Consider the following 22,887-nt stretch of genomic DNA (forward strand, 5'->3'; position numbering starts at 1 on the left):
TGCGTTTAGTTCCTCAGTGGGGATACGCAGTCAGTGGAGTGTACATTGCATGCCCGTGCTGGCACGATCGACCGATCCCTTTGCAGTTATTTCTGGTGAGCGACGCGGCTTTTTAGCTGTAGGCTCAGCCAGGGCGTTATAAGGGTGTGGGAAAGGCGGCCTTCGGTTTTTGCGGCCGGGTGTGTCGAAAGGTTTGGAATCGCGGGCCGGGGCGAGCGGCAGCGCGGGCTGCGGGCGGCGGCGGGTGCAGTCCCAGCGCGCACCGCTGGGTGGTGCCGTCGGCCAAGGCGGCGCCGAGCGGCTGCGGCAGCAGAGGCGGCCGAGCCCGGAGCAGCCCAGCCCAGCTAAACCCAGCCCAGCCCAGCACAGCACAACCCAGCCCAGCCCAGCTAAACCCAGCCCAGCCCAGCTAAACACAGCCCAGCCGAGCACAACGGAGCAGAGCCCAGGCAGCCCGGCACAGCCCAGAACAGCTCAGCGCTGCGAGGCACGGACCAGCCCGGCCGAGCCGGGTGGAGGTAACAGCGGCTGCGCCGCCGAGCGCTGCCCCGTATCACCCGCTGCCGGCGCACCCCGGCTCCACTACGAGTATCCGGCCGAATCTCACCCAGAGAGGGAAGGCGCCCGTCCCCCACTTCGCCGCTTGCCGCGGGCAATCGCCCGCCACATCCCCGAGACCGAGCCCGGCCGCCGCCGCCGCCGCCGCCGCCGCCACGCCATGGCGATCGCAAGGCAAGTGCTTTGTCTCTCTGCTTTCCTGTCGCTGCCGCACGCTCGCGCCGAGCCCATCCGCTACTCCGTAGCCGAGGAGGCGGAAAGCGGCTCCCTGGTAGGCAAGCTGGCCGAGGACGCGGGGCTGACGCCGCCGCAGCTCTCGGCTCGCCGCGCCCGCCTGCTCTCGGAGGACGGCCGCCAGCATTTGCGCTTAGACCGCGGCTCCGGGCGGCTCCTCGTGGCGGGGAGGCTCGACCGGGAGGAGCTGTGCGCCCACTCCGACACCTGCATGCTCCCCTTCGAGCTGCTGCTCTCCGACCCCCTCCAGTTCTTTCGGGTCGAAGTGACTCTGGAGGATATCAATGACCATTCCCCAGTTTTTCGTGAAGATCGAGTGAGTTTTAGTATCCCAGAAACGAGCGACCGGGGTTCACGTTTCCCGTTGGAGCGTGCACGGGATTTCGATATTGGCAGCAACACAGTCCAGGCATACAGCATCTCTCCCGAGAATGACTATTTTAGTGTCTCCTACGGAAGTCGGAGTGAGGATGAGAAGTATCTTGAATTGATCTTGGAAAAGCCTCTGGATAGGGAGGAGGAGGCAGAGATGAGTTTTAGTGTGATTGCCGAAGATGGTGGCTCTCCTCCCAGAAGTGGCAGCACTCAAGTCCACATTGTCATTCTAGATGTAAATGATAATGCTCCAACCTTCACACAGAAGGTGTACAGTGGAAAGGTTCTGGAGAACATGCCAGAAGGCTCTGTGATTCTGACTGTGCTGGCAACTGATCAGGATGCTGGAGTTAACGGAGACATTTCATATGAACTCAGTGAAGCAGCGGGATTGAGTGAGTCAGCATTTGTGATTGATCCCAGAACTGGTGAAATTAAACTCACTAAGCCTCTCGACTTTGAAGCAGCGGAAACTCACGAGCTCAGTGTGAAAGCCAGGGATGGTGGGGGCCTCTCAGCAATCTGTAAAGTGTTGGTGGAGGTGGTGGATGTGAATGACAATGTCCCCGAGCTGGCGGTCAGTTCCTTCAGCAGTCCCCTCCCCGAGAACACAGTGCCCGGCACCGTGGTTGCCCTGTTCTCGGTCAGGGACCGCGATTCGGGTGCCAACGGGAAGGTGTCCTGTGCCCTCGACGATCAGCTCTTCTTCTCCCTGCGGCCAGCCTATAAGAATTACTATGAGCTGGTGACAGTGAGCGCGCTGGACCGCGAGCACACGGCTCGCTACGTGCTCAGCGTCACAGCAGCAGACGCGGGCTCGCCTCCTCTCACGGCCACGCACACCTTCACCGTGGACATCTCGGATGTCAACGACAACGCGCCCGTCTTCAACCAGACGTCCTACACCATGTACGTGCGCGAGAACAACGCGCCCACGGTGTTCGTGGGAGCCGTGAGCGCCGCAGATGCTGACGTGGGGCTCAACGCCAAGGTGACCTATTCCCTGGCGCCAGTGGCAGCGGCAGAGCGGCCCTCGTGCTCGTGCATGTCGGTGAACTCGGAGAACGGACACGTGTTTGTGCTGCGGCCGCTGGACTACGAGCGCTTGAGGCAGACCGAGGTGACGGTCAGTGCCTCTGACGCGGGCTCTCCTCCGCTCAGAGCCAACGTCACCGTGCGCCTCGTGGTGCTCGACGAGAATGACAATGCCCCGCTCGTGCTCTACCCGGCCCACGACAGCGGCCCAGCATCCAGCGAGCTCGTGCCCGTGGCGGCTGAGGCGGGCTACCTCATCACCAAAGTGGTGGCCGTCGATGCCGACTCCGGACAGAACTCCTGGCTCTCGTACCACCTGCTCAGGGCCACCGAGCCCGGCCTCTTCACCGTGGCTCTCCAAAGCGGCGAGGTGCGGCTCAAGAGGCCGGTGACAGACAGGGACAGCGTGAAGCACAAGCTCCTTGTCCTCGTCCGAGACAACGGCAAGCCCCCGCTCTCAGCCACCGCAGCTCTGAGCGCGCTCCTGCTCAAGGACTTCTCCGACGTGCGCCTCCCGCACGGCAGCCCGCCCTCAGACGAGCAGGGCGACTCGCTGACAACCTATTTAATCATCGCCTTGGTCTGTGTGTCGCTCCTCTTCCTCATCTCGGCCGCCGTCTTCGTGGCTCGCAAGGTGTGCAAGAGCAAGGAGCTGAAGGCTGCCCATGTGCTTTATGGGGCCGACAACTTGCAGAGCGGCCTGGCCGATGCAGCCGCTGCAGGGACCCTGCCCCGCGCCTATTGCTACGAGATCAGCCTCACCACGAGCTCGGGCAACAGCGACTTCCAATTCCTCAAGCCCATCGTGCCCAGCCTGCCGCCACAGCGCTGCGCCACGGCCCGGGGCCCCGATGAGGAACAGGATCACGATTTCCCCTGTGTCCCTGTCAGCACAGAGGACACGGCGCCAGACAATGCTGGGACTGTCTCTGCGGGACACTTCAACGCTCTTTCCTTTAACTAGCACCGGGTCTGAAAAAAACAGAGGTTTCACGGCCCGAGGGAAGAGAGGATCCCGGCTGCAGAATGAGGCAGTGTTTCCTCCAGAGAAACCTGTGTTTATATTTGGCATAGCAAATTTCCTGCAAATTCCCAGTCAAAGTAAATTCGTCTTCCACTACAAAAAGATTAATAAGGAAGGAAAGGTACTCACATTCTATCCCTCAGAGAGTAGTTTATTTTATCATTGTCACAGCCATTTCTGATCAGCTTAAGTGATATACTCGCAGCTTTCCTCTTGTGTGTCTTGCTGTCAGACCAGACTTTAGAATGCTTATACTTTGATAATGATCAATGGGACAATTTTATAGATAATTCTCACAATTGCTGAAATTGTCGAAAGCCCCTTTTCCCAGCTCAGTAAAGCAAGTTAGTTCTGAATATTCGGTCACGATGTTCTGTTGCCCCACGCCTTTTTGTTTTGGTATGGGGTTTTTTTGTTTGTTTGTTTTTTGGGTTTTTTTTTTTGGTGGGGGTTGGCTGCGGAGGAGCCTCTGGATGTTTCTGTCTCAGATGTTTCTGGGTTCTGTGTGTCACATTTCCTTCTCAGTATGTCTGTCTCTACGGCCCTTGTGCATCTGCAGATGCTTCACTACTTCTGCCCAGCCAAAATTGCAATGCCGGCAATTCCAGCTCCGCAGAATCAAAGGCTAGATTGACCTTATGAGTACAGGGGTTTCATCTTCTTTCAGGCAGAGTAGAGTAGCAAAGTTAAAACAAAATTTTCCTTTGGTATATATTTTTGGTTTGGTGATCTATCCCTCTCAGATTGGCTTGGATATATAGCAGCAGAAAAAGTGTTAATATAGCCTATAACTGTCGAGAGTCATGAAAACTTATTCATTATCTTTGTGTGCATGGAAATTCCATATGTACATCCAAAATAATTTTGTGGATTTAGATTCAAGAAGAACTAGAATCCATCGCTTCGAGCTTTCTTTCCACAATCTTGTTTCAGAATTCAATGTTTTCTTATTGGGATGAGAAAGCTCTCCTCCTATGACTTTCTCCATTTCTGCTTGAGCATTTGCAGTCTCTGTTTTGCCCTTTCTCCTGCTTTCAGAACTGTGTTTGAGCACTGCATTGCCTGTTTCCCTAGACACGGACTGCCACCCCATCTCTAATAACGGGTTCTTTATTGCTGTATGTGATGCACGAAATATTCGGAAAGCCGCACTAACTTTGTGTTGTGTAGATTAACGCTGTAAATTGATATACCTCTGGGTATAGAAACGAGAGAATGTGTTAGGCTGAAATAAAGAGAACACTCTAATTCCCATTTTGGTGATCGAATTCTTTATACAGAAGGTCTTTCCGGGAAAGTTCTGGTAAGACTTTTCCAAAATTTGCGCGTTCCTTTCTCTCTGGGAACCTTGCTAGACACAATGTTAGATGGGTACAGCTCCTGAGTTTGGAGATGCAGTCGGGAGAGTGTTCATTGCCATGCCAGGCCTGTAGCCATCATCCGATACCTGTGCGGTTTGTCGTGACAACCAACGTGGCTAGGTCGTTGAGGGTTGAGACTGGACTTTATATTGGACTGGGAAAGGCGGCGTTCGGTTTTTGCGGCCGGGTGTGTCGAAAGGTTTGGAATCGCGGGCCGGGGCGAGCGGCAGCGCGGGCTGCGGGCGGCGGCGGGTGCAGTCCCAGCGCGCACCGCTGGGTGGTGCCGTCGGCCAAGGCGGCGCCGAGCGGCTGCGGCAGCGGAGGCGGCCGAGCCCGGAGCAGCCCAGCCCAGCTAAACCCAGCCCAGCCCAGCAAAAATCAGCCCAGCACAGCAAAACCCAGCCCAGCACAACCCGCCACAGCTCTCAAAAGCTCAGCTCAGTGCAGCCCGGACCAGCCCAGCCGAGTCGGGTGGAGATAACAGCGGCTGCGCCGCCGAGCGCTGCCCCGTATCACCCGCTGCCGGCACAGCCCGGCTCCGTTCCGGACCACCCGCGGAATCTCACCCAGAGAGGGAAGGCGCCCGTCCCCCACTTCGCCGCTTGCCGCGGACAATCGCCCGCCACATCCCCGAGACGTAGCCCGGCCGCCGCCGCCGCCGCCGCCGCCGCCGCCGCCGCGCCATGGCGATCGCAAGGCAAGTGCTTTGTCTCTCTGCTTTCCTGTCGCTGCCGCACGCTCGCGCCGAGCCCATCCGCTACTCCGTAGCCGAGGAGGCGGAAAGCGGCTCCCTGGTAGGCAAGCTGGCCGAGGACGCGGGGCTGACGCCGCCGCAGCTCTCGGCTCGCCGCGCCCGACTGCTCTCGGAGGACGGCCGCCAGCATTTGCGCTTAGACCGCGGCTCCGGGCGGCTCCTCGTGGCGGGGAGGCTCGACCGGGAGGAGCTGTGCGCCCACTCCGACACCTGCATGCTCCCCTTCGAGCTGCTGCTCTCCGACCCCCTGCAGTTCATTCGGATCGAAGTGACTCTGGAGGACATTAATGACTATTCTCCCGTCTTCCCCGAGGACCGAGTCACTTTTAAGATTCTTGAAACCAGCGAGGCAGGCTCCCGTTTCCCGCTGGAAGTGGCTCGGGATCGTGATATTGGCAGGAATAACATCCAGGCATACAGCATCTCTCCGCACAGCGAGTATTTTAGCGTCTACTACGGAACTCAGATTACAGGCAAGAAGTATTTGGAATTGGTATTGGAAAAGCCGCTAGACAGAGAGAAGGAGGCAGAGATGAGTTTCAGTGTTATTGCTGTAGATGGAGGCTCTCCACCCAGGAGTGGTACCTCCCAAGTGAAAATTCTCATTCTAGATGTAAATGACAATGCTCCAACCTTCACACAAGACGTTTACATTGGAAGGGTTTTAGAGAACATGACAGAAGGCTCTGTGGTTCTGACGGTGCTGGCAACTGATCAGGATGCTGGAGTTAACGGGGAAATCACCTATCAACTGAGCCAGGCAGACGAACAAAGCGACACAGCATTTGTGATTGATCCCAGAACTGGTGAAATCAAAATCACAAAGCCTCTGGACTACGAGGCAGCACAAACTCACGAGCTCAGTGCGAGAGCTACAGACGGTGGAGGGCTCTCAGCAATCTGCAAAGTGTTGGTGGAGGTGGTGGATGTGAATGACAATGCCCCCGAGCTGGCGGTCAGTTCCTTCAGCAGTCCCCTCCCCGAGAACACAGTGCCCGGCACCGTGGTTGCCCTGTTCTCGGTCAGGGACCGCGATTCGGGTGCCAACGGGAAGGTGTCCTGTGCCCTCGACGATCAGCTCTTCTTCTCCCTGCGGCCAGCCTATAAGAATTACTATGAGCTGGTGACAGTGAGCGCGCTGGACCGCGAGCACACGGCTCGCTACGTGCTCAGCGTCACAGCAGCAGACGCGGGCTCGCCTCCTCTCACGGCCACGCACACCTTCACCGTGGACATCTCGGATGTCAACGACAACGCGCCCGTCTTCAACCAGACGTCCTACACCATGTACGTGCGCGAGAACAACGCGCCCACGGTGTTCGTGGGAGCCGTGAGCGCCGCAGATGCTGACGTGGGGCTCAACGCCAAGGTGACCTATTCCCTGGCGCCAGTGGCAGCGGCAGAGCGGCCCTCGTGCTCGTGCATGTCGGTGAACTCGGAGAACGGACACGTGTTTGTGCTGCGGCCGCTGGACTACGAGCGCTTGAGGCAGACCGAGGTGACGGTCAGTGCCTCTGACGCGGGCTCTCCTCCGCTCAGAGCCAACGTCACCGTGCGCCTCGTGGTGCTCGACGAGAATGACAATGCCCCGCTCGTGCTCTACCCGGCCCACGACAGCGGCCCAGCGTCCAGCGAGCTCGTGCCCGTGGCGGCTGAGGCGGGCTACCTCATCACCAAAGTGGTGGCCGTCGATGCCGACTCCGGACAGAACTCCTGGCTCTCGTACCACCTGCTCAGGGCCACCGAGCCCGGCCTCTTCACCGTGGCTCTCCAAAGCGGCGAGGTGCGGCTCAAGAGGCCGGTGACAGACAGGGACAGCGTGAAGCACAAGCTCCTTGTCCTCGTCCGAGACAACGGCAAGCCCCCGCTCTCAGCCACCGCAGCTCTGAGCGCGCTCCTGCTCAAGGACTTCTCCGACGTGCGCCTCCCGCACGGCAGCCCGCCCTCAGACGAGCAGGGCGACTCGCTGACAACCTATTTAATCATCGCCTTGGTCTGTGTGTCGCTCCTCTTCCTCATCTCGGCCGCCGTCTTCGTGGCTCGCAAGGTGTGCAAGAGCAAGGAGCTGAAGGCTGCCCATGTGCTTTATGGTGCCGACAACTTGCACAGCGGCCTGGCCGATGCAGCCGCCGCAGGGACCCTGCCCCGCGCCTATTGCTACGAGATCAGCCTCACCACGGGCTCGGGCAACAGCGACTTCCAATTCCTCAAGCCCATCGTGCCCAGCCTGCCGCCACAGCGCTGCGCCACGGCCCGGGGCCCCGATGAGGAACAGGATCACGATTTCCCCTGTGTCCCTGTCAGCACAGAGGACACGGCGCCAGACAATGCTGCGACTGTCTCTGCGGGACACTTCAACGCTCTTTCCTTTAACTAGCACAGGGTCTGCATAGCCTGAGGCATCAATGCTCCTGGGAGGAGAGGTGGAGTGTGCAGCCTGTGTCAATCGTTCCTCCAGAGAAAATACGTGTTTCAAATTTGCATGGCAAATTTCCTGGAAATTCCATGTCAGAGTAAAATTTGGCTTTCTTTATAAAATTACTAATAAGGAAGTAAAAGTGCTGCGATTCTCTCCCTCAGATTATAGTCTATTTTACCTCTGTCACTGCCGTTTCTGATAACATTAAGTGAGATAATCCTGGCTTTGATATCGTCTCTCTTGCTCTCAGACCAGATTTGGAATCCTTATTCATCGTTCAAGATCAATGGGACAGTTTAAGAGTTAAATCTTACACTTGCTATAATTGCCCAAACCTTTTTTTCCCCTGCTCAGTAAAGCAAGTTAATTCAGAATACTCTGTCTCGGTGTTCTGTTAGAACACAGGTTTTTTCTTTGTTTTTGGTTTTGTTGTTTGGTTGGTTCGTTGGGGTTTTTTAGGGTTGTTTAGGGGTTCTGGATGTCAGTGTCTGAGAGGGGTGGGCTCTCTATGTTATTGTTTTTCTCATTATGTCTGTCTGAAGGACCCTTTTGTATCTGCAGATGCTTCAACACTTTTCCCAATTAAACAGTGAGTTTGTCCAATCCAGTCATTGCAATGCCGGCAATTCCAGTTCTGCAGAGTCAAAGGTTATTTTCACCCTATCAGTCCCGACATCTCATCTTCTTCCAGGTAGAGAGGAGCAGGAAAAAGCACTACAAAATCTTTCCTTTGAATATCTGTGCGTTTGATGTTCTGTCCCCCTCGAATTGTCTTGGAAATAGAGCAGCAGCAGCAGCAGATACGTTAGGATTGGCTGTAATTGTAGAGAGCCATGAAAACTTAGGCAACGTGTTGTGTGCATGAAATGCCGCATGTCCTTCAAAGATAATTTTCTGGATTTAGAATCAAGAAGAATTTGACAAACGGACTTTGAGTTTTGTTTCCTCAATGTTTTTTGAGATTTTTGCGTTTTCTTGTTGGAAGTAGAAAGATGACCCTACCAGATTATCTCTATTTGTGTTAGAGCATTTGGCTTCCCGTTGTTCCCCCTCTCCTTCTACCCTCTGAACTGCACTTAGCATTATTTGGCTGGATCCTCTAGAGAACGAGTGCCACTCCATCTATAATAACTGGTTCTTTGAATGATGTCTGTGATGCATGAAATACTCGGAAAGACTGCCGGACGCTCTGTTGTTGTGAAGGTATACAGTTCAAATTTGTAAACTGGTATAAGTCTGGCTTTAGATATTGAACTTATATGCGGAACAGAAATAAAGAGATCACCGTAAATACTTCGTGGAGATAGAATTCTTTGTAGAGAGTTTCTTTCTGGGAAAGTCCTGTCAATATATTACTAAATTCTGCGAGGTACTTTCTCATTGTGCTCCTTGTCCGAAACAATGTTGGTGCGTACAGTTCCTCAGTGGGGATATGCAGTCAGTGGAGTGTTCATTGAATACGCGTGGTGGCACGATCGACCGATCCCTTTGCAGTTATTTCTGGTGAGCGACGCGGCTTTTTAGCTGTGGGCTCAGCCAGGGCGTTATAAGGGTGTGGGAAAGGCGGCCTTCGGTTTTTGCGGCCGGGTGTGTCGAAAGGTTTGGAATCGCGGGCCGGGGCGAGCGGCAGCGCGGGCTGCGGGCGGCGGCGGGTGCAGTCCCAGCGCGCACCGCTGGGTGGTGCCGTCGGCCAAGGCGGCGCCGAGCGGCTGCGGCAGCGGAGGCGGCCGAGCCCGGAGCAGCCCAGCCCAGCTAAACCCAGCCCAGCCCAGCTAAACACAGCCCAGCCCAGCTAAACCCAGCCCAGCACAGCGAAAGCCAGCCCAGCACAGCCCAGCACAACCTAGCACGGAACAGCTCAGGCATACCGGCACAGTCCAGAACAGCTCAGCTCAGCGCAACTCGGACCAGCCCATCTGAGCCGGGTGGAGATAACAGCGGCTACGCCGGCAAGCGCTGCCCCGTGTCACCCGCCGCCGGCACACCCCGGCTCCATTCCGGACCGCCGGCCGAATCTCACCCAGAGAGGGAAGGCGCCCGTCCCCCACTTCGCCGCTTGCCGCGGGCAATCGCCCGCCACATCCCCGAGACCGAGCCCGGCCGCCGCCGCGCCATGGCGATCGCAAGGCAAGTGCTTTGTCTCTCTGCTTTCCTGTCGCTGCCGCACGCTCGCGCCGAGCCCATCCGCTACTCCGTAGCCGAGGAGGCGGAAAGCGGCTCCCTGGTAGGCAAGCTGGCCGAGGACGCGGGGCTGACGCCGCCGCAGCTCTCGGCTCGCCGCGCCCGCCTGCTCTCGGAGGACGGCCGCCAGCATTTGCGCTTAGACCGCGGCTCCGGGCGGCTCCTCGTGGCGGGGAGGCTCGACCGGGAGGAGTTGTGCGCCCACTCCGACACCTGCATGCTCCCCTTCGAGTTGCTGCTCTCCGACCCCCTCCAGTTCTTTCGTGTTGAGCTAGCTGTAGAGGACATCAATGACCATTCGCCTGTGTTCCCCGAGGAACGTGTCGCTTTTAAGATTCCTGAGACGAGCGAGCCAGGCTCTCGTTTCCCACTTGAGGGTGCTCGGGATCTCGATACCGGCAGCAATAATATCCAGGCGTACAGCATCTTTCCTAGGAACGAGTACTTTAGTGTCGCCTATGGAAGTCGTAGTGAGGATGACCAATACGTTGAACTGGTCTTGGAAAAGCCGCTGGATAGGGAGGAGCAGGCAGAGATGAGTTTCAGTGTTATTGCTGAAGATGGGGGCTCTCCTCCAAGAAGTGGCAGCACCGAAGTCCACATTCTCATTCTAGATGCAAATGACAATGCTCCAATCTTCACACAGCAGGTATACAGTGTAAAAGTTATGGAGAACATGCCAGAAGGCTCTGTGATTCTGACTGTGCTGGCAACTGATCAGGATGCAGGAGTTAACGGCGATGTCTCCTATCAACTCAGCCAGGCAGTGGGACAGAGCAACTCAGCATTTATGATTGATCCCAGAACTGGTGAAATTAAACTCACAAAAACTCTGGACTTTGAGGAGTCAGAGCATCATGAACTCCGTGTGAGAGCCATAGATGGTGGGGGGCTCTCAGCAATCTGCAAAGTGTTGGTGGAGGTGGTGGATGTGAATGACAATGCCCCCGAGCTGGCGGTCAGTTCCTTCAGCAGTCCCCTCCCCGAGAACACAGTGCCCGGCACCGTGGTTGCCCTGTTCTCGGTCAGGGACCGCGATTCGGGTGCCAACGGGAAGGTGTCCTGTGCCCTCGACGATCAGCTCTTCTTCTCCCTGCGGCCAGCCTATAAGAATTACTATGAGCTGGTGACAGTGAGCGCGCTGGACCGCGAGCACACGGCTCGCTACGTGCTCAGCGTCACAGCAGCAGACGCGGGCTCGCCTCCTCTCACGGCCACGCACACCTTCACCGTGGACATCTCGGATGTCAACGACAACGCGCCCGTCTTCAACCAGACGTCCTACACCATGTACGTGCGCGAGAACAACGCGCCCACGGTGTTCGTGGGAGCCGTGAGCGCCGCAGATGCTGACGTGGGGCTCAACGCCAAGGTGACCTATTCCCTGGCGCCAGTGGCAGCGGCAGAGCGGCCCTCGTGCTCGTGCATGTCGGTGAACTCGGAGAACGGACACGTGTTTGTGCTGCGGCCGCTGGACTACGAGCGCTTGAGGCAGACCGAGGTGACGGTCAGTGCCTCTGACGCGGGCTCTCCTCCGCTCAGAGCCAACGTCACCGTGCGCCTCGTGGTGCTCGACGAGAATGACAATGCCCCGCTCGTGCTCTACCCGGCCCACGACAGCGGCCCAGCGTCCAGCGAGCTCGTGCCCGTGGCGGCTGAGGCGGGCTACCTCATCACCAAAGTGGTGGCCGTCGATGCCGACTCCGGACAGAACTCCTGGCTCTCGTACCACCTGCTCAGGGCCACCGAGCCCGGCCTCTTCACCGTGGCTCTCCAAAGCGGCGAGGTGCGGCTCAAGAGGCCGGTGACAGACAGGGACAGCGTGAAGCACAAGCTCCTTGTCCTCGTCCGAGACAACGGCAAGCCCCCACTCTCAGCCACCGCAGCTCTGAGCGCGCTCCTGCTCAAGGACTTCTCCGACGTGCGCCTCCCGCACGGCAGCCCGCCCTCAGACGAGCAGGGCGACTCGCTGACAACCTATTTAATCATCGCCTTGGTCTGTGTGTCGCTCCTCTTCCTCATCTCGGCCGCCGTCTTCGTGGCTCGCAAGGTGTGCAAGAGCAAGGAGCTGAAGGCTGCCCATGTGCTTTATGGGGCCGACAACTTGCAGAGCGGCCTGGCCGATGCAGCCGCTGCAGGGACCCTGCCCCGCGCCTATTGCTACGAGATCAGCCTCACCACGGGCTCGGGCAACAGCGACTTCCAATTCCTCAAACCCATCGTGCCCAGCCTGCCGCCACAGCGCTGCGCCACGGCCCGGGGCCCCGATGAGGAACAGGATCACGATTTCCCCTGTGTCCCTGTCAGCACAGAGGACACGGCGCCAGACAATGCTGGGACTGTCTCTGCGGGACGGTTCAACGCTCTTTCCTTTAACTAGCACCGGGTCTGCATAGCCTGAGGCATCAATGCTCATTGGAGGAGGGGATCCCGGCTGCACTCTGTGGCAATGGTTCCTCCTAGAGAAAATATGTTCCCAATTGGCATGGCAAATTTCCTGCAAGTTCAAAGTTAGACCAAAATTTGTCTTTCACTCCAAAAACACTCAAAAGGAAAATAAGATGCTCAGTTTCTCTCCCCTAGACAATTTTGTAGTTTACCTTTGTCACAGCCATTTCTGATCGGCTTCAGCAATGCACTCCCAGCTTTGCTCTTGGGTCTCTGGCTGTCAGACCACACTTTGGAATCCTTATTCTTTCTTATAGATCAATGGATCTATTGGGTAGACAAATCTCACACTTGCTGGAATTGTCGAAAGCCCTTTTTTTTCCATCTCAGTAAAGCAAGTAAGTTCTCAATACTGTGTTACGATGTTCTGTTAGGACAAGGCTTTGTCTTTATGGGTTTCTTTTCTTTTCTGCATGTCTCTATCTGAGATGGGTGGGCTCTGTGTGTTCCATTTCCTTCTCAGTCTGACTCATTGTACGGCCCTTGTGCATCTGCAGATGCTTCACTACTTCTGCACAGTGAAACAGTGAATTTATCCCATCCAGCCATTGCAATACTGACAATTCCAGCTCTGCAGAGTCAAAGGCTCTATTCACACTATGAGTACAGGAGTCTCATCTTCTTCCAGGCAGAGTGGAGCAGGAAAATGCACACAAAAAAAATCTTCCTTTAGACTCTATGTGGGTTTGATGTTCTGCCTCTCTCAGATTGTCTTGGAAATACAAGAGTAGCTCTCTTAGGGTCGGCTAAAATTGTGCAGAGTCATGAAAAGGTATTCATTGTCTTTGTGTGCATGAAAATGCCACATGTCCCTCAAAGATAATTTTCTGGAGTTAGAATCAAGAAGAACTTGATAAACGGACATTGAGTTTTGTTTCCTCATTTTTGTTTCAGAATTCTGTGGCTTCATGTTGGGACTAGGGAGCTGTCCCTACAGGGCTTTCTCTATTTGTATTAGAGCGTTTGCTATCCCATTATGACCCTTTTTTCTTTTACCCTGTGTATTGTACTGAGGATTATTTGGCTGGTTCGTGTAGACAAGGACTGCCACCTCGTGTATATTAATGGCTTGTTTGAGTAATGTGTGTGATGCATGGAATATCGGGAAAGAAGCACTCACGCTGTATTGTGCTGAATTTATAGCGTTTAAGACTGTAAATTCGTACACCTAAAAGATGGAAAATTGAAAGGATATGTAGGATTGCAATAAAGGAATTCCCTAACTGCTTTTCTGACGACAAAAGTCTTTGTAGAAGTGTTCTTTCCTAGAAAGCTCCGCCACTATTTTCAAAATTCTTCCAGAATTTTTCTAACAATGTCCCTTAACAGAATCAATGTCGGGTGGGTACAGCTTCTGAGGGTGGAGCTGCAGCCCGGATAGGGTTCCTTGGCATGCCAGGGCTGTCACCATCGCCCGGTGCCTGTGCGGTTTGTCATGAAAGGCAATGCGTCTTGGTCGTTGTGGGTGAGCCTCCGCTTTAAGCAGGTCTTTAAGCAGGAAAGGCGGCATTCGGTCTTTGCGGCCGGGTGTGTCGAAAGGTTTGGAATCGCGGGCCGGGGCGAGCGGCAGCGCGGGCTGCGGGCGGCGGCGGGTGCAGTCCCAGCGCGCACCGCTGGGTGGTGCCGTCGGCCAAGGCGGCGCCGAGCGGCTGCGGCAGCGGAGGCGGCCGAGCCCGGAGCAGCCCAGCCCAGCTAAACCCAGCCCAGCCCTGCTAAACAGAGCCCAGCAAAACCCAGGCCAGCACAACCCAGGCAGCCCGGCACAGACCGGCCCAGCTCAGTGCAGCGCAGACCGGACCAGCCCAGCCAAGCCCGGTGGAGATAACAGCGGCTGCGCCGCCGAGCGCTGTCCCGTGTCACCCGCCGCCGGCACACCCCGGCTCCATTCCGGACCGCCGGCCGAATCTCACCCAGAGAGGGAAGGCGCCCGTCCCCCACTTCGCCGCTTGCCGCGGGCAATCGCCCGCCACATCCCCGAGACCGAGCCCGGCCGCCGCCGCCGCCGCCGCGCCATGGCGATCGCAAGGCAAGTGCTTTGTCTCTCTGCTTTCCTGTCGCTGCCGCACGCTCGCGCCGAGCCCATCCGCTACTCCGTAGCCGAGGAGGCGGAAAGCGGCTCCCTGGTAGGCAAGCTGGCCGAGGACGCGGGGCTGACGCCGCCGCAGCTCTCGGCTCGCCGCGCCCGCCTGCTCTCGGAGGACGGCCGCCAGCATTTGCGCTTAGACCGCGGCTCCGGGCGGCTCCTCGTGGCGGGGAGGCTCGACCGGGAGGAGCTGTGCGCCCACTCCGACACCTGCATGCTCCCCTTCGAGCTGCTGCTCTCCGACCCCCTGCAGTTCATTCGGATCGAAGTGACTCTGGAGGACATTAATGACTATTCTCCCGTCTTCCCCGAGGACCGAGTCACTTTTAAGATTCTTGAAACCAGCGAGGCAGGCTCCCGTTTCCCGCTGGAAGTGGCTCGGGATCGTGATATTGGCAGGAATAACATCCAGGCATACAGCATCTCTCCGCACAGCGAGTATTTTAGCGTCTACTACGGAACTCAGATTACAGGCAAGAAGTATTTGGAATTGGTATTGGAAAAGCCGCTAGACAGAGAGAAGGAGGCAGAGATGAGTTTCAGTGTTATTGCTGTAGATGGAGGCTCTCCACCCAGGAGTGGTACCTCCCAAGTGAAAATTCTCATTCTAGATGTAAATGACAATGCTCCAACCTTCACACAAGACGTTTACATTGGAAGGGTTTTAGAGAACATGCCAGAAGGCTCTGTGGTTCTGACGGTGCTGGCAACTGATCAGGATGCTGGAGTTAACGGGGAAATCACCTATCAACTGAGCCAGGCAGACGAACAAAGCGACACAGCATTTGTGATTGATCCCAGAACTGGTGAAATCAAAATCACAAAGCCTCTGGACTACGAGGCAGCACAAACTCACGAGCTCAGTGCGAGAGCTACAGACGGTGGAGGGCTCTCAGCAATCTGCAAAGTGTTGGTGGAGGTGGTGGATGTGAATGACAACGCCCCCGAGCTGGCGGTCAGTTCCTTCAGCAGTCCCCTCCCCGAGAACACAGTGCCCGGCACCGTGGTTGCCCTGTTCTCGGTCAGGGACCGCGATTCGGGTGCCAACGGGAAGGTGTCCTGTGCCCTCGACGATCAGCTCTTCTTCTCCCTGCGGCCAGCCTATAAGAATTACTATGAGCTGGTGACAGTGAGCGCGCTGGACCGCGAGCACACGGCTCGCTACGTGCTCAGCGTCACAGCAGCAGACGCGGGCTCGCCTCCTCTCACGGCCACGCACACCTTCACCGTGGACATCTCGGATGTCAACGACAACGCGCCCGTCTTCAACCAGACGTCCTACACCATGTACGTGCGCGAGAACAACGCGCCCACGGTGTTCGTGGGAGCCGTGAGCGCCGCAGATGCTGACGTGGGGCTCAACGCCAAGGTGACCTATTCCCTGGCGCCAGTGGCAGCGGCAGAGCGGCCCTCGTGCTCGTGCATGTCGGTGAACTCGGAGAACGGACACGTGTTTGTGCTGCGGCCGCTGGACTACGAGCGCTTGAGGCAGACCGAGGTGACGGTCAGTGCCTCTGACGCGGGCTCTCCTCCGCTCAGAGCCAACGTCACCGTGCGCCTCGTGGTGCTCGACGAGAATGACAATGCCCCGCTCGTGCTCTACCCGGCCCACGACAGCGGCCCAGCGTCCAGCGAGCTCGTGCCCGTGGCGGCTGAGGCGGGCTACCTCATCACCAAAGTGGTGGCCGTCGATGCCGACTCCGGACAGAACTCCTGGCTCTCGTACCACCTGCTCAGGGCCACCGAGCCCGGCCTCTTCACCGTGGCTCTCCAAAGCGGCGAGGTGCGGCTCAAGAGGCCGGTGACAGACAGGGACAGCGTGAAGCACAAGCTCCTTGTCCTCGTCCGAGACAACGGCAAGCCCCCGCTCTCAGCCACCGCAGCTCTGAGCGCGCTCCTGCTCAAGGACTTCTCCGACGTGCGCCTCCCGCACGGCAGCCCGCCCTCAGACGAGCAGGGCGACTCGCTGACAACCTATTTAATCATCGCCTTGGTCTGTGTGTCGCTCCTCTTCCTCATCTCGGCCGCCGTCTTCGTGGCTCGCAAGGTGTGCAAGAGCAAGGAGCTGAAGGCTGCCCATGTGCTTTATGGGGCCGACAACTTGCAGAGCGGCCTGGCCGATGCAGCCGCCGCAGGGACCCTGCCCCGCGCCTATTGCTACGAGATCAGCCTCACCACGGGCTCGGGCAACAGCGACTTCCAATTCCTCAAGCCCATCGTGCCCAGCCTGCCGCCACAGCGCTGCGCCACGGCCCGGGGCCCCGATGAGGAACAGGATCACGATTTCCCCTGTGTCCCTGTCAGCACAGAGGACACGGCGCCAGACAATGCTGCGACTGTCTCTGCGGGACACTTCAACGCTCTTTCCTTTAACTAGCACAGGGTCTGCATAGCCTGAGGCATCAATGCTCGTGGGAGGAGAGGTGGAGTGTGCAGCCTGTGTCAACGGTTCCTCCAGTGAAAATACGTGTTTCAAATTTGCATGGCAAATTTCCTGGTAATTCCATGTCAGAGCAAAATTTGGCTTTCTCTATAAAAACTCTCCTAAGGAAGTAAAAGTGGTGCCATTCTCTCCCTCAGATTATAGTCTATTTTACCTCGGTCTCTGCCATTTCTGATAACGTTAAGTGAGATAATCCTGGCTTTGATATCGTCTCTCTTGCTCTCAGACCAGATCTTGGAATCCTTATTCATTGTTCAAGATAAATGGGACAGTTTACAGATAAATCTTACACCTGCTATAATTGCCCAAACCTTTTTTTTCCCCAGCTTTCCCAGTAAAGCAAGTTAATTCAGAATACTCTGTCTCGGTGTCCTGTTAGAACACAGGTTTTTTCTTTGTTTTTGGTTTTCTTGTTTGGTTGGTTCGTTGGGGTTTTTTAGGGTTGTTTAGGGGTTCTGGATGTCAGTGTCTGAGAGGGGTGGGCTCTCTATGTTATTGTTTTTCTCATTATGTCTGTCTGAAGGACCCTTTTGCATCTGCAGATGCTTCAATACTTTTCCCAATTAAACAGTGAGTTGTCCAATCCAGTCATTGCAATGCCGGCAATTCCAGCTCTGCAGAGTCAAAGGTTATTTTCACCCTATCAGTCCCAACATTTCGTCTTCTTCCAGGTAGAGAGGAGCAGGAAAAAGCACTACAAAATCTTTCCTTTGAATATCTGTGCGTTTGATGTTCTGTCCCCCTCGAATTGTCTTGGAAATAGAGCAGCAGCAGCAGCAGATACGTTAGGATTGGCTGTAATTGTAGAGAGCCATGAAAACTTAGGCAACGTGTTGTGTGCATGAAATGCCGCATGTCCTTCAAAGATAATTTTGTGGATTTAGAATCAAGAAGAATTTGACAAACGGACTTTGAGTTTTGTTTCCTCACTGTTTTTTGAGATTGTAGCTTTTTCTTGTTGGAAGTAGAAAGATGACCCTACCAGGTTATCTCTATTTGTATTAGAGCATTTGGTTTCCCGTTGTTCCCCCTCTCCTTCTACCCTCTGAACTGCCCTTAGCATTATTTGGCTGGATCCTCTAGAGAACGAGTGCCACCCCATCTATAATAACTGGTTCTGTGAATGATGTCTGTGATGCATGAAATACTCGGAAAGACTGCCGGACGCTCTTTTGTTGTGAAGTTATACAGTTTAAATTTGTAAACTGGTCTGGGTTTAGATATTGAACATATATGCAGAACAGAAATAAAGAGATCACCTTAAATACTTATTGGAGATAGAATTTTTGGTAGAGAGTTTCTTTCCGGGATAGTCCCGTCAATATATTACTAAATTTTGCGAGGTAATTTCTCATTGTGCTCCTTCTACGAAGCAATGCTGATGGGTACAGTTCCTGAGCAGGGATATGCAGCCAGTGGAGTGTTCACTGAATGCGCGTGGTGGTACGATCATCCGATCCCTTTGCAGTTATTTCTGGTGAGCGACGCGGCTTTTTACCTGTGGGTTCAGCCAGGGCTTTATAAGGGTCTGGGAAAGGCCGCGTTCGGTCTCTGCGGCCGGGTGTGTCGAAAGGTTTGGAATCGCGGGCCGGGGCGAGCGGCAGCGCGGGCTGCGGGCGGCGGCGGGTGCAGTCCCAGCGCGCACCGCTGGGTGGTGCCGTCGGCCAAGGCGGCGCCGAGCGGCTGCGGCAGCGGAGGCGGCCGAGCCCGGAGCAGCCCAGCCCAGCTAAACCCAGCCCAGCCCAGCACAACCCAGCCCAGCCCAGCTAAACCCAGCCCAGCCCAGCACAACCCAGCCCAGCCCAGGAAAACCCAGCCAGACACACCGCAGCCCAGCCCAGCATAACATAGCACGGACCAGCAGAACAGAGCCGGGTGGAGGTAACAGCGGCTGTGCCGGCGAGCGCTGCCCCGTGTCACCCGCTGCCGGCACACCCCGGCTCCATTCCGAGTCAGCCGCGGAATCTCACCCAGCGAGGGAAGGCGCCCGTCCCCCACTTCGCCGCTTGCCGCGAACAATCGACAGCTACATCCCCGAGACCGAGCCCGGCCGCCGCCGCCGCCGCCGCCGCCGCGCCATGGCGATCGCAAGGCAAGTGCTTTGTCTCTCTGCTTTCCTGTCGCTGCCGCACGCTCGCGCCGAGCCCATCCGCTACTCCGTAGCCGAGGAGGCGGAAAGCGGCTCCCTGGTAGGCAAGCTGGCCGAGGACGCGGGGCTGACGCCGCCGCAGCTCTCGGCTCGCCGCGCCCGCCTGCTCTCGGAGGACGGCCGCCAGCATTTGCGCTTAGACCGCGGCTCCGGGCGGCTCCTCGTGGCGGGGAGGCTCGACCGGGAGGAGCTGTGCGCCCACTCCGACACCTGCATGCTCCCCTTCGAGCTGCTGCTCTCCGACCCCCTGCAGTTCTTTCGGGTCGAGGTAGCGGTAGAGGATATCAATGACCATTCGCCTACTTTCCCGGAGGAAAGAGTTACTTTTACGATTCCGGAGCTAAGCGAGCCAGATTCTCGTTACCCGATAGAGACGGCTCGGGATCTCGATATTGGCAGTAACACTATCCAGGCATACAGCATCTTTCCTAAGAACCAGTATTTTAGTGTCTCCTACGGGACTCGTATTACAGGCAAGAAGTATCTTGAACTGGTCTTGGAAAAGCCGCTAGACAGAGAGAAGGAGGCAGAGATGAGTTTCAGTGTTATTGCTGTAGACGGGGGCTCTCCTCCCAGGAGTGGTAGCACCGAAGTGGAAATATTCATTCTAGATGTAAATGACAATGCTCCAACCTTCACGCAAGACGTGTATACTGCAAAGGTTTTAGAGAACATGTCAGAAGGTTCGGTGGTTCTGACCGTGCTGGCAACTGATCAGGATGCTGGAGTTAACGGGAATATCACGTATCAACTCAGCCAGGCTAAGGTACAGAGAGATTCAGCATTTGTGATTGATCCCAGAACTGGTGAAATTAAACTCACTAAGCCTCTCGACTTTGAAGCAGCGGAAACTCACGAGCTCAGTGTGAAAGCCAGGGACGGTGGGGGCCTCTCAGCAATCTGTAAAGTGTTGGTGGAGGTGGTGGATGTGAATGACAACGCCCCCGAGCTGGCGGTCAGTTCCTTCAGCAGTCCCCTCCCCGAGAACACAGTGCCCGGCACCGTGGTTGCCCTGTTCTCGGTCAGGGACCGCGATTCGGGTGCCAACGGGAAGGTGTCCTGTGCCCTCGACGATCAGCTCTTCTTCTCCCTGCGGCCAGCCTATAAGAATTACTATGAGCTGGTGACAGTGAGCGCGCTGGACCGCGAGCACACGGCTCGCTACGTGCTCAGCGTCACAGCAGCAGACGCGGGCTCGCCTCCTCTCACGGCCACGCACACCTTCACCGTGGACATCTCGGATGTCAACGACAACGCGCCCGTCTTCAACCAGACGTCCTACACCATGTACGTGCGCGAGAACAACGCGCCCACGGTGTTCGTGGGAGCCGTGAGCGCCGCAGATGCTGACGTGGGGCTCAACGCCAAGGTGACCTATTCCCTGGCGCCAGTGGCAGCGGCAGAGCGGCCCTCGTGCTCGTGCATGTCGGTGAACTCGGAGAACGGACACGTGTTTGTGCTGCGGCCGCTGGACTACGAGCGCTTGAGGCAGACCGAGGTGACGGTCAGTGCCTCTGACGCGGGCTCTCCTCCGCTCAGAGCCAACGTCACCGTGCGCCTCGTGGTGCTCGACGAGAATGACAATGCCCCGCTCGTGCTCTACCCGGCCCACGACAGCGGCCCAGCGTCCAGCGAGCTCGTGCCCGTGGCGGCTGAGGCGGGCTACCTCATCACCAAAGTGGTGGCCGTCGATGCCGACTCCGGACAGAACTCCTGGCTCTCGTACCACCTGCTCAGGGCCACCGAGCCCGGCCTCTTCACCGTGGCTCTCCAAAGCGGCGAGGTGCGGCTCAAGAGGCCGGTGACAGACAGGGACAGCGTGAAGCACAAGCTCCTTGTCCTCGTCCGAGACAACGGCAAGCCCCCGCTCTCAGCCACCGCAGCTCTGAGCGCGCTCCTGCTCAAGGACTTCTCCGACGTGCGCCTCCCGCACGGCAGCCCGCCCTCAGACGAGCAGGGCGACTCGCTGACAACCTATTTAATCATCGCCTTGGTCTGTGTGTCGCTCCTCTTCCTCATCTCGGCCGCCGTCTTCGTGGCTCGCAAGGTGTGCAAGAGCAAGGAGCTGAAGGCTGCCCATGTGCTTTATGGGGCCGACAACTTGCAGAGCGGCCTGGCCGATGCAGCCGCCGCAGGGACCCTGCCCCGCGCCTATTGCTACGAGATCAGCCTCACCACGGGCTCGGGCAACAGCGACTTCCAATTCCTCAAGCCCATCGTGCCCAGCCTGCCGCCACAGCGCTGCGCCACGGCCCGGGGCCCCGATGAGGAACAGGATCACAATTTCCCCTGTGTCCCTGTCAGCACAGAGGACACGGCGCCCGACAATGCTGGGACTGTCTCTGCGGGACAGTTCAATCCTCTTTCCTTTAACTAGCACTGGTCTGCACCAACAGAGGTTTCACGGCCCGAGGGAAGAGAGGATCCAGACTGCAGCATGTGGCAAAGGTTCTTCCAGAGAAAACCTGTGTTTTCATTTGGCATAGCAAATTTCCTTCAAATTCCCAAAGTAAATTTGTCTTCCACTACAAAAACATTAATAAGGAAGGAAAGGTACTCAGATTCTATCCCTCAGACAATAGTCTCTTTTACCTTTGTCACAGCCATTTCTAATTACCTTAAGTGATATACTCCCAGCTTTCCTCTTGTGTGTCTTGCTGCCAGACCCGACTTCAGAATCCTTATTCTTTGATTATGATCAATTGGACAATTTTATAGATACTTCTCACACTTGTTGAAATTGTCGAAAGCCATGTTTCAAAGCTCAGTAAATCAAGTTAGTTCTGAATATTCTGTCACGATGCCCTGTTGCCACACGCCTTTTTGGTTTGGAATGGTTGTTTTTGGGGGGGGTGGTGTGGAGGAGTCTCTGGATGTTTCTGTCTGAGATGGGTGGGCTCTGTGTGTCACATTTCCTTCTAAGTATGTCTGTCTCTACTGCCCTTGTGCATCTGCAGATGCTTCACTACTTCTGCCCAGCCAAAATTGCAATGCCGGCAATTCCATCTCCGCAGAGCCAAAGGCTAGTTTGACCTTATGAGTACAGGGGTTTCATCTTCTTTCAGGCAGAGTAGAGTAGCAAAGTTAAAACAAAATTTTCCCTTGGTGTGTATTTTTGGCTTTGGTGATCTATCCCCCTCAGATTGGCTTGGATATATAGGGGCATAGGAACTGTGAGGATAGGCTATAACTGTCGAGAGTCATGAAAACTTATTCATTATCTTTGTGTGAATGAAAATTCCACCTTTTCATCCAAAATAATTTTGTGGATTTAGAATCAAGAAGAACTAGAAAACATCGCTGCGAGCTTTCTTTCCTCAATCTTGTTTCAGAATTCAATGTTTTCTTATTGGGATGAGAAAGCTCTCCTCCTATGACTTTCTCCATTTCTGCTTGAGCATTTGCAGTCTCTGTTTTGCCCTTTCTCCTGCTTTCAGAACTGTGTTTGAGCACTGTATTGCCTGTTTCCCTAGAAAAGGGCTGCCGCCCCATCTATACTGACGGGTTGTTTAAATGCTGTATGTGATGCACGAAATATTCGGAAAGCCTCACTAACGTTCTGTTGTGTAGATTAACGTTGTAAATTGATATACCTCTGGGTATAGAAACGAGAGAATGTGTTAGGCTGAAATAAAGAGAACACTCTAATTCCCATTTTGGTGATCGAATTCTTTATACAGAAGGTCATTCCGGGAAAGTTCTGGTAAGACTTTTCCAAAATTTGCGCGTTCCTTTCTCTCTGGGAACCTTGTTAGACACAATGTTAGATGGGTACAGCTCCTGAGTTTGGAGATGCAGTCGGGAGAGTGTTCATTGCCATGCC

General features: G+C 55.8%; 5 protein-coding genes across 5 annotated transcripts; all 5 read left to right on the plus strand.

The window, feature by feature from the left end:
* Positions 1-718: 718 nt before the first annotated feature.
* Positions 719-4,480, plus strand: LOC148222018 (protocadherin beta-15-like). The gene has a single exon (XM_088174032.1). It carries the CDS (start codon positions 719-721, stop codon positions 3,164-3,166), a length of 2,448 nt encoding a protein of 815 aa, XP_088030158.1. The 3' UTR covers positions 3,167-4,480.
* A 790-nt stretch (positions 4,481-5,270) lies between these two features.
* Positions 5,271-9,051, plus strand: LOC148222019 (protocadherin beta-15-like). Its single transcript, XM_088174033.1, has one exon. The coding sequence runs from the start codon at positions 5,271-5,273 to the stop codon at positions 7,716-7,718; it is 2,448 nt and encodes an 815-aa protein (XP_088030159.1). The 3' UTR covers positions 7,719-9,051.
* A 550-nt stretch (positions 9,052-9,601) lies between these two features.
* LOC148222020 (protocadherin beta-15-like) lies at positions 9,602-13,632 on the plus strand. The gene has a single exon (XM_088173888.1). The coding sequence runs from the start codon at positions 9,874-9,876 to the stop codon at positions 12,319-12,321; it is 2,448 nt and encodes an 815-aa protein (XP_088030014.1). The 5' UTR covers positions 9,602-9,873; the 3' UTR covers positions 12,322-13,632.
* Positions 13,633-13,704: 72 nt separating this feature from the next.
* On the plus strand, positions 13,705-18,182 carry LOC148222021 (protocadherin beta-15-like). Its single transcript, XM_088174034.1, has 2 exons — positions 13,705-13,730; positions 13,876-18,182. The coding sequence occupies exons 1-2, from the start codon at positions 13,705-13,707 to the stop codon at positions 16,847-16,849; spliced, it is 3,000 nt and encodes a 999-aa protein (XP_088030160.1). The 3' UTR covers positions 16,850-18,182.
* Positions 18,183-18,680: 498 nt separating this feature from the next.
* Positions 18,681-22,716, plus strand: LOC148222022 (protocadherin beta-15-like). The gene has a single exon (XM_088173890.1). It carries the CDS (start codon positions 18,994-18,996, stop codon positions 21,439-21,441), a length of 2,448 nt encoding a protein of 815 aa, XP_088030016.1. The 5' UTR covers positions 18,681-18,993; the 3' UTR covers positions 21,442-22,716.
* The last annotated feature ends 171 nt before the right edge of the window (positions 22,717-22,887 follow it).

The sequence above is a fragment of the Sturnus vulgaris genome, chromosome 15 (assembly GCF_052056855.1).
Source record: "Sturnus vulgaris isolate bStuVul1 chromosome 15, bStuVul1.hap1, whole genome shotgun sequence".
Taxonomy (NCBI): domain Eukaryota; kingdom Metazoa; phylum Chordata; class Aves; order Passeriformes; family Sturnidae; genus Sturnus; species Sturnus vulgaris.

What these genes read in the sequence shown, in the direction of transcription:
- LOC148222018 (XM_088174032.1), top strand. Translation starts at nt 719, where the DNA reads ATGGCGATCGCAAGGCAAGTGCTTTGTCTCTCTGCTTTCCTGTCGCTG.
- LOC148222019 (XM_088174033.1), top strand. Translation starts at nt 5,271, where the DNA reads ATGGCGATCGCAAGGCAAGTGCTTTGTCTCTCTGCTTTCCTGTCGCTG.
- LOC148222020 (XM_088173888.1), top strand. Translation starts at nt 9,874, where the DNA reads ATGGCGATCGCAAGGCAAGTGCTTTGTCTCTCTGCTTTCCTGTCGCTG.
- LOC148222021 (XM_088174034.1), top strand. Translation starts at nt 13,705, where the DNA reads ATGTCCCTTAACAGAATCAATGTCGG. An exon ending in CTTAACAGAATCAATGTCGG is followed by an intron (nt 13,731 to 13,875) that starts GTGGGTACAGCT and finishes CGCTTTAAGCAG; the next exon opens with GTCTTTAAGCAGGAAAGGCG.
- LOC148222022 (XM_088173890.1), top strand. Translation starts at nt 18,994, where the DNA reads ATGGCGATCGCAAGGCAAGTGCTTTGTCTCTCTGCTTTCCTGTCGCTG.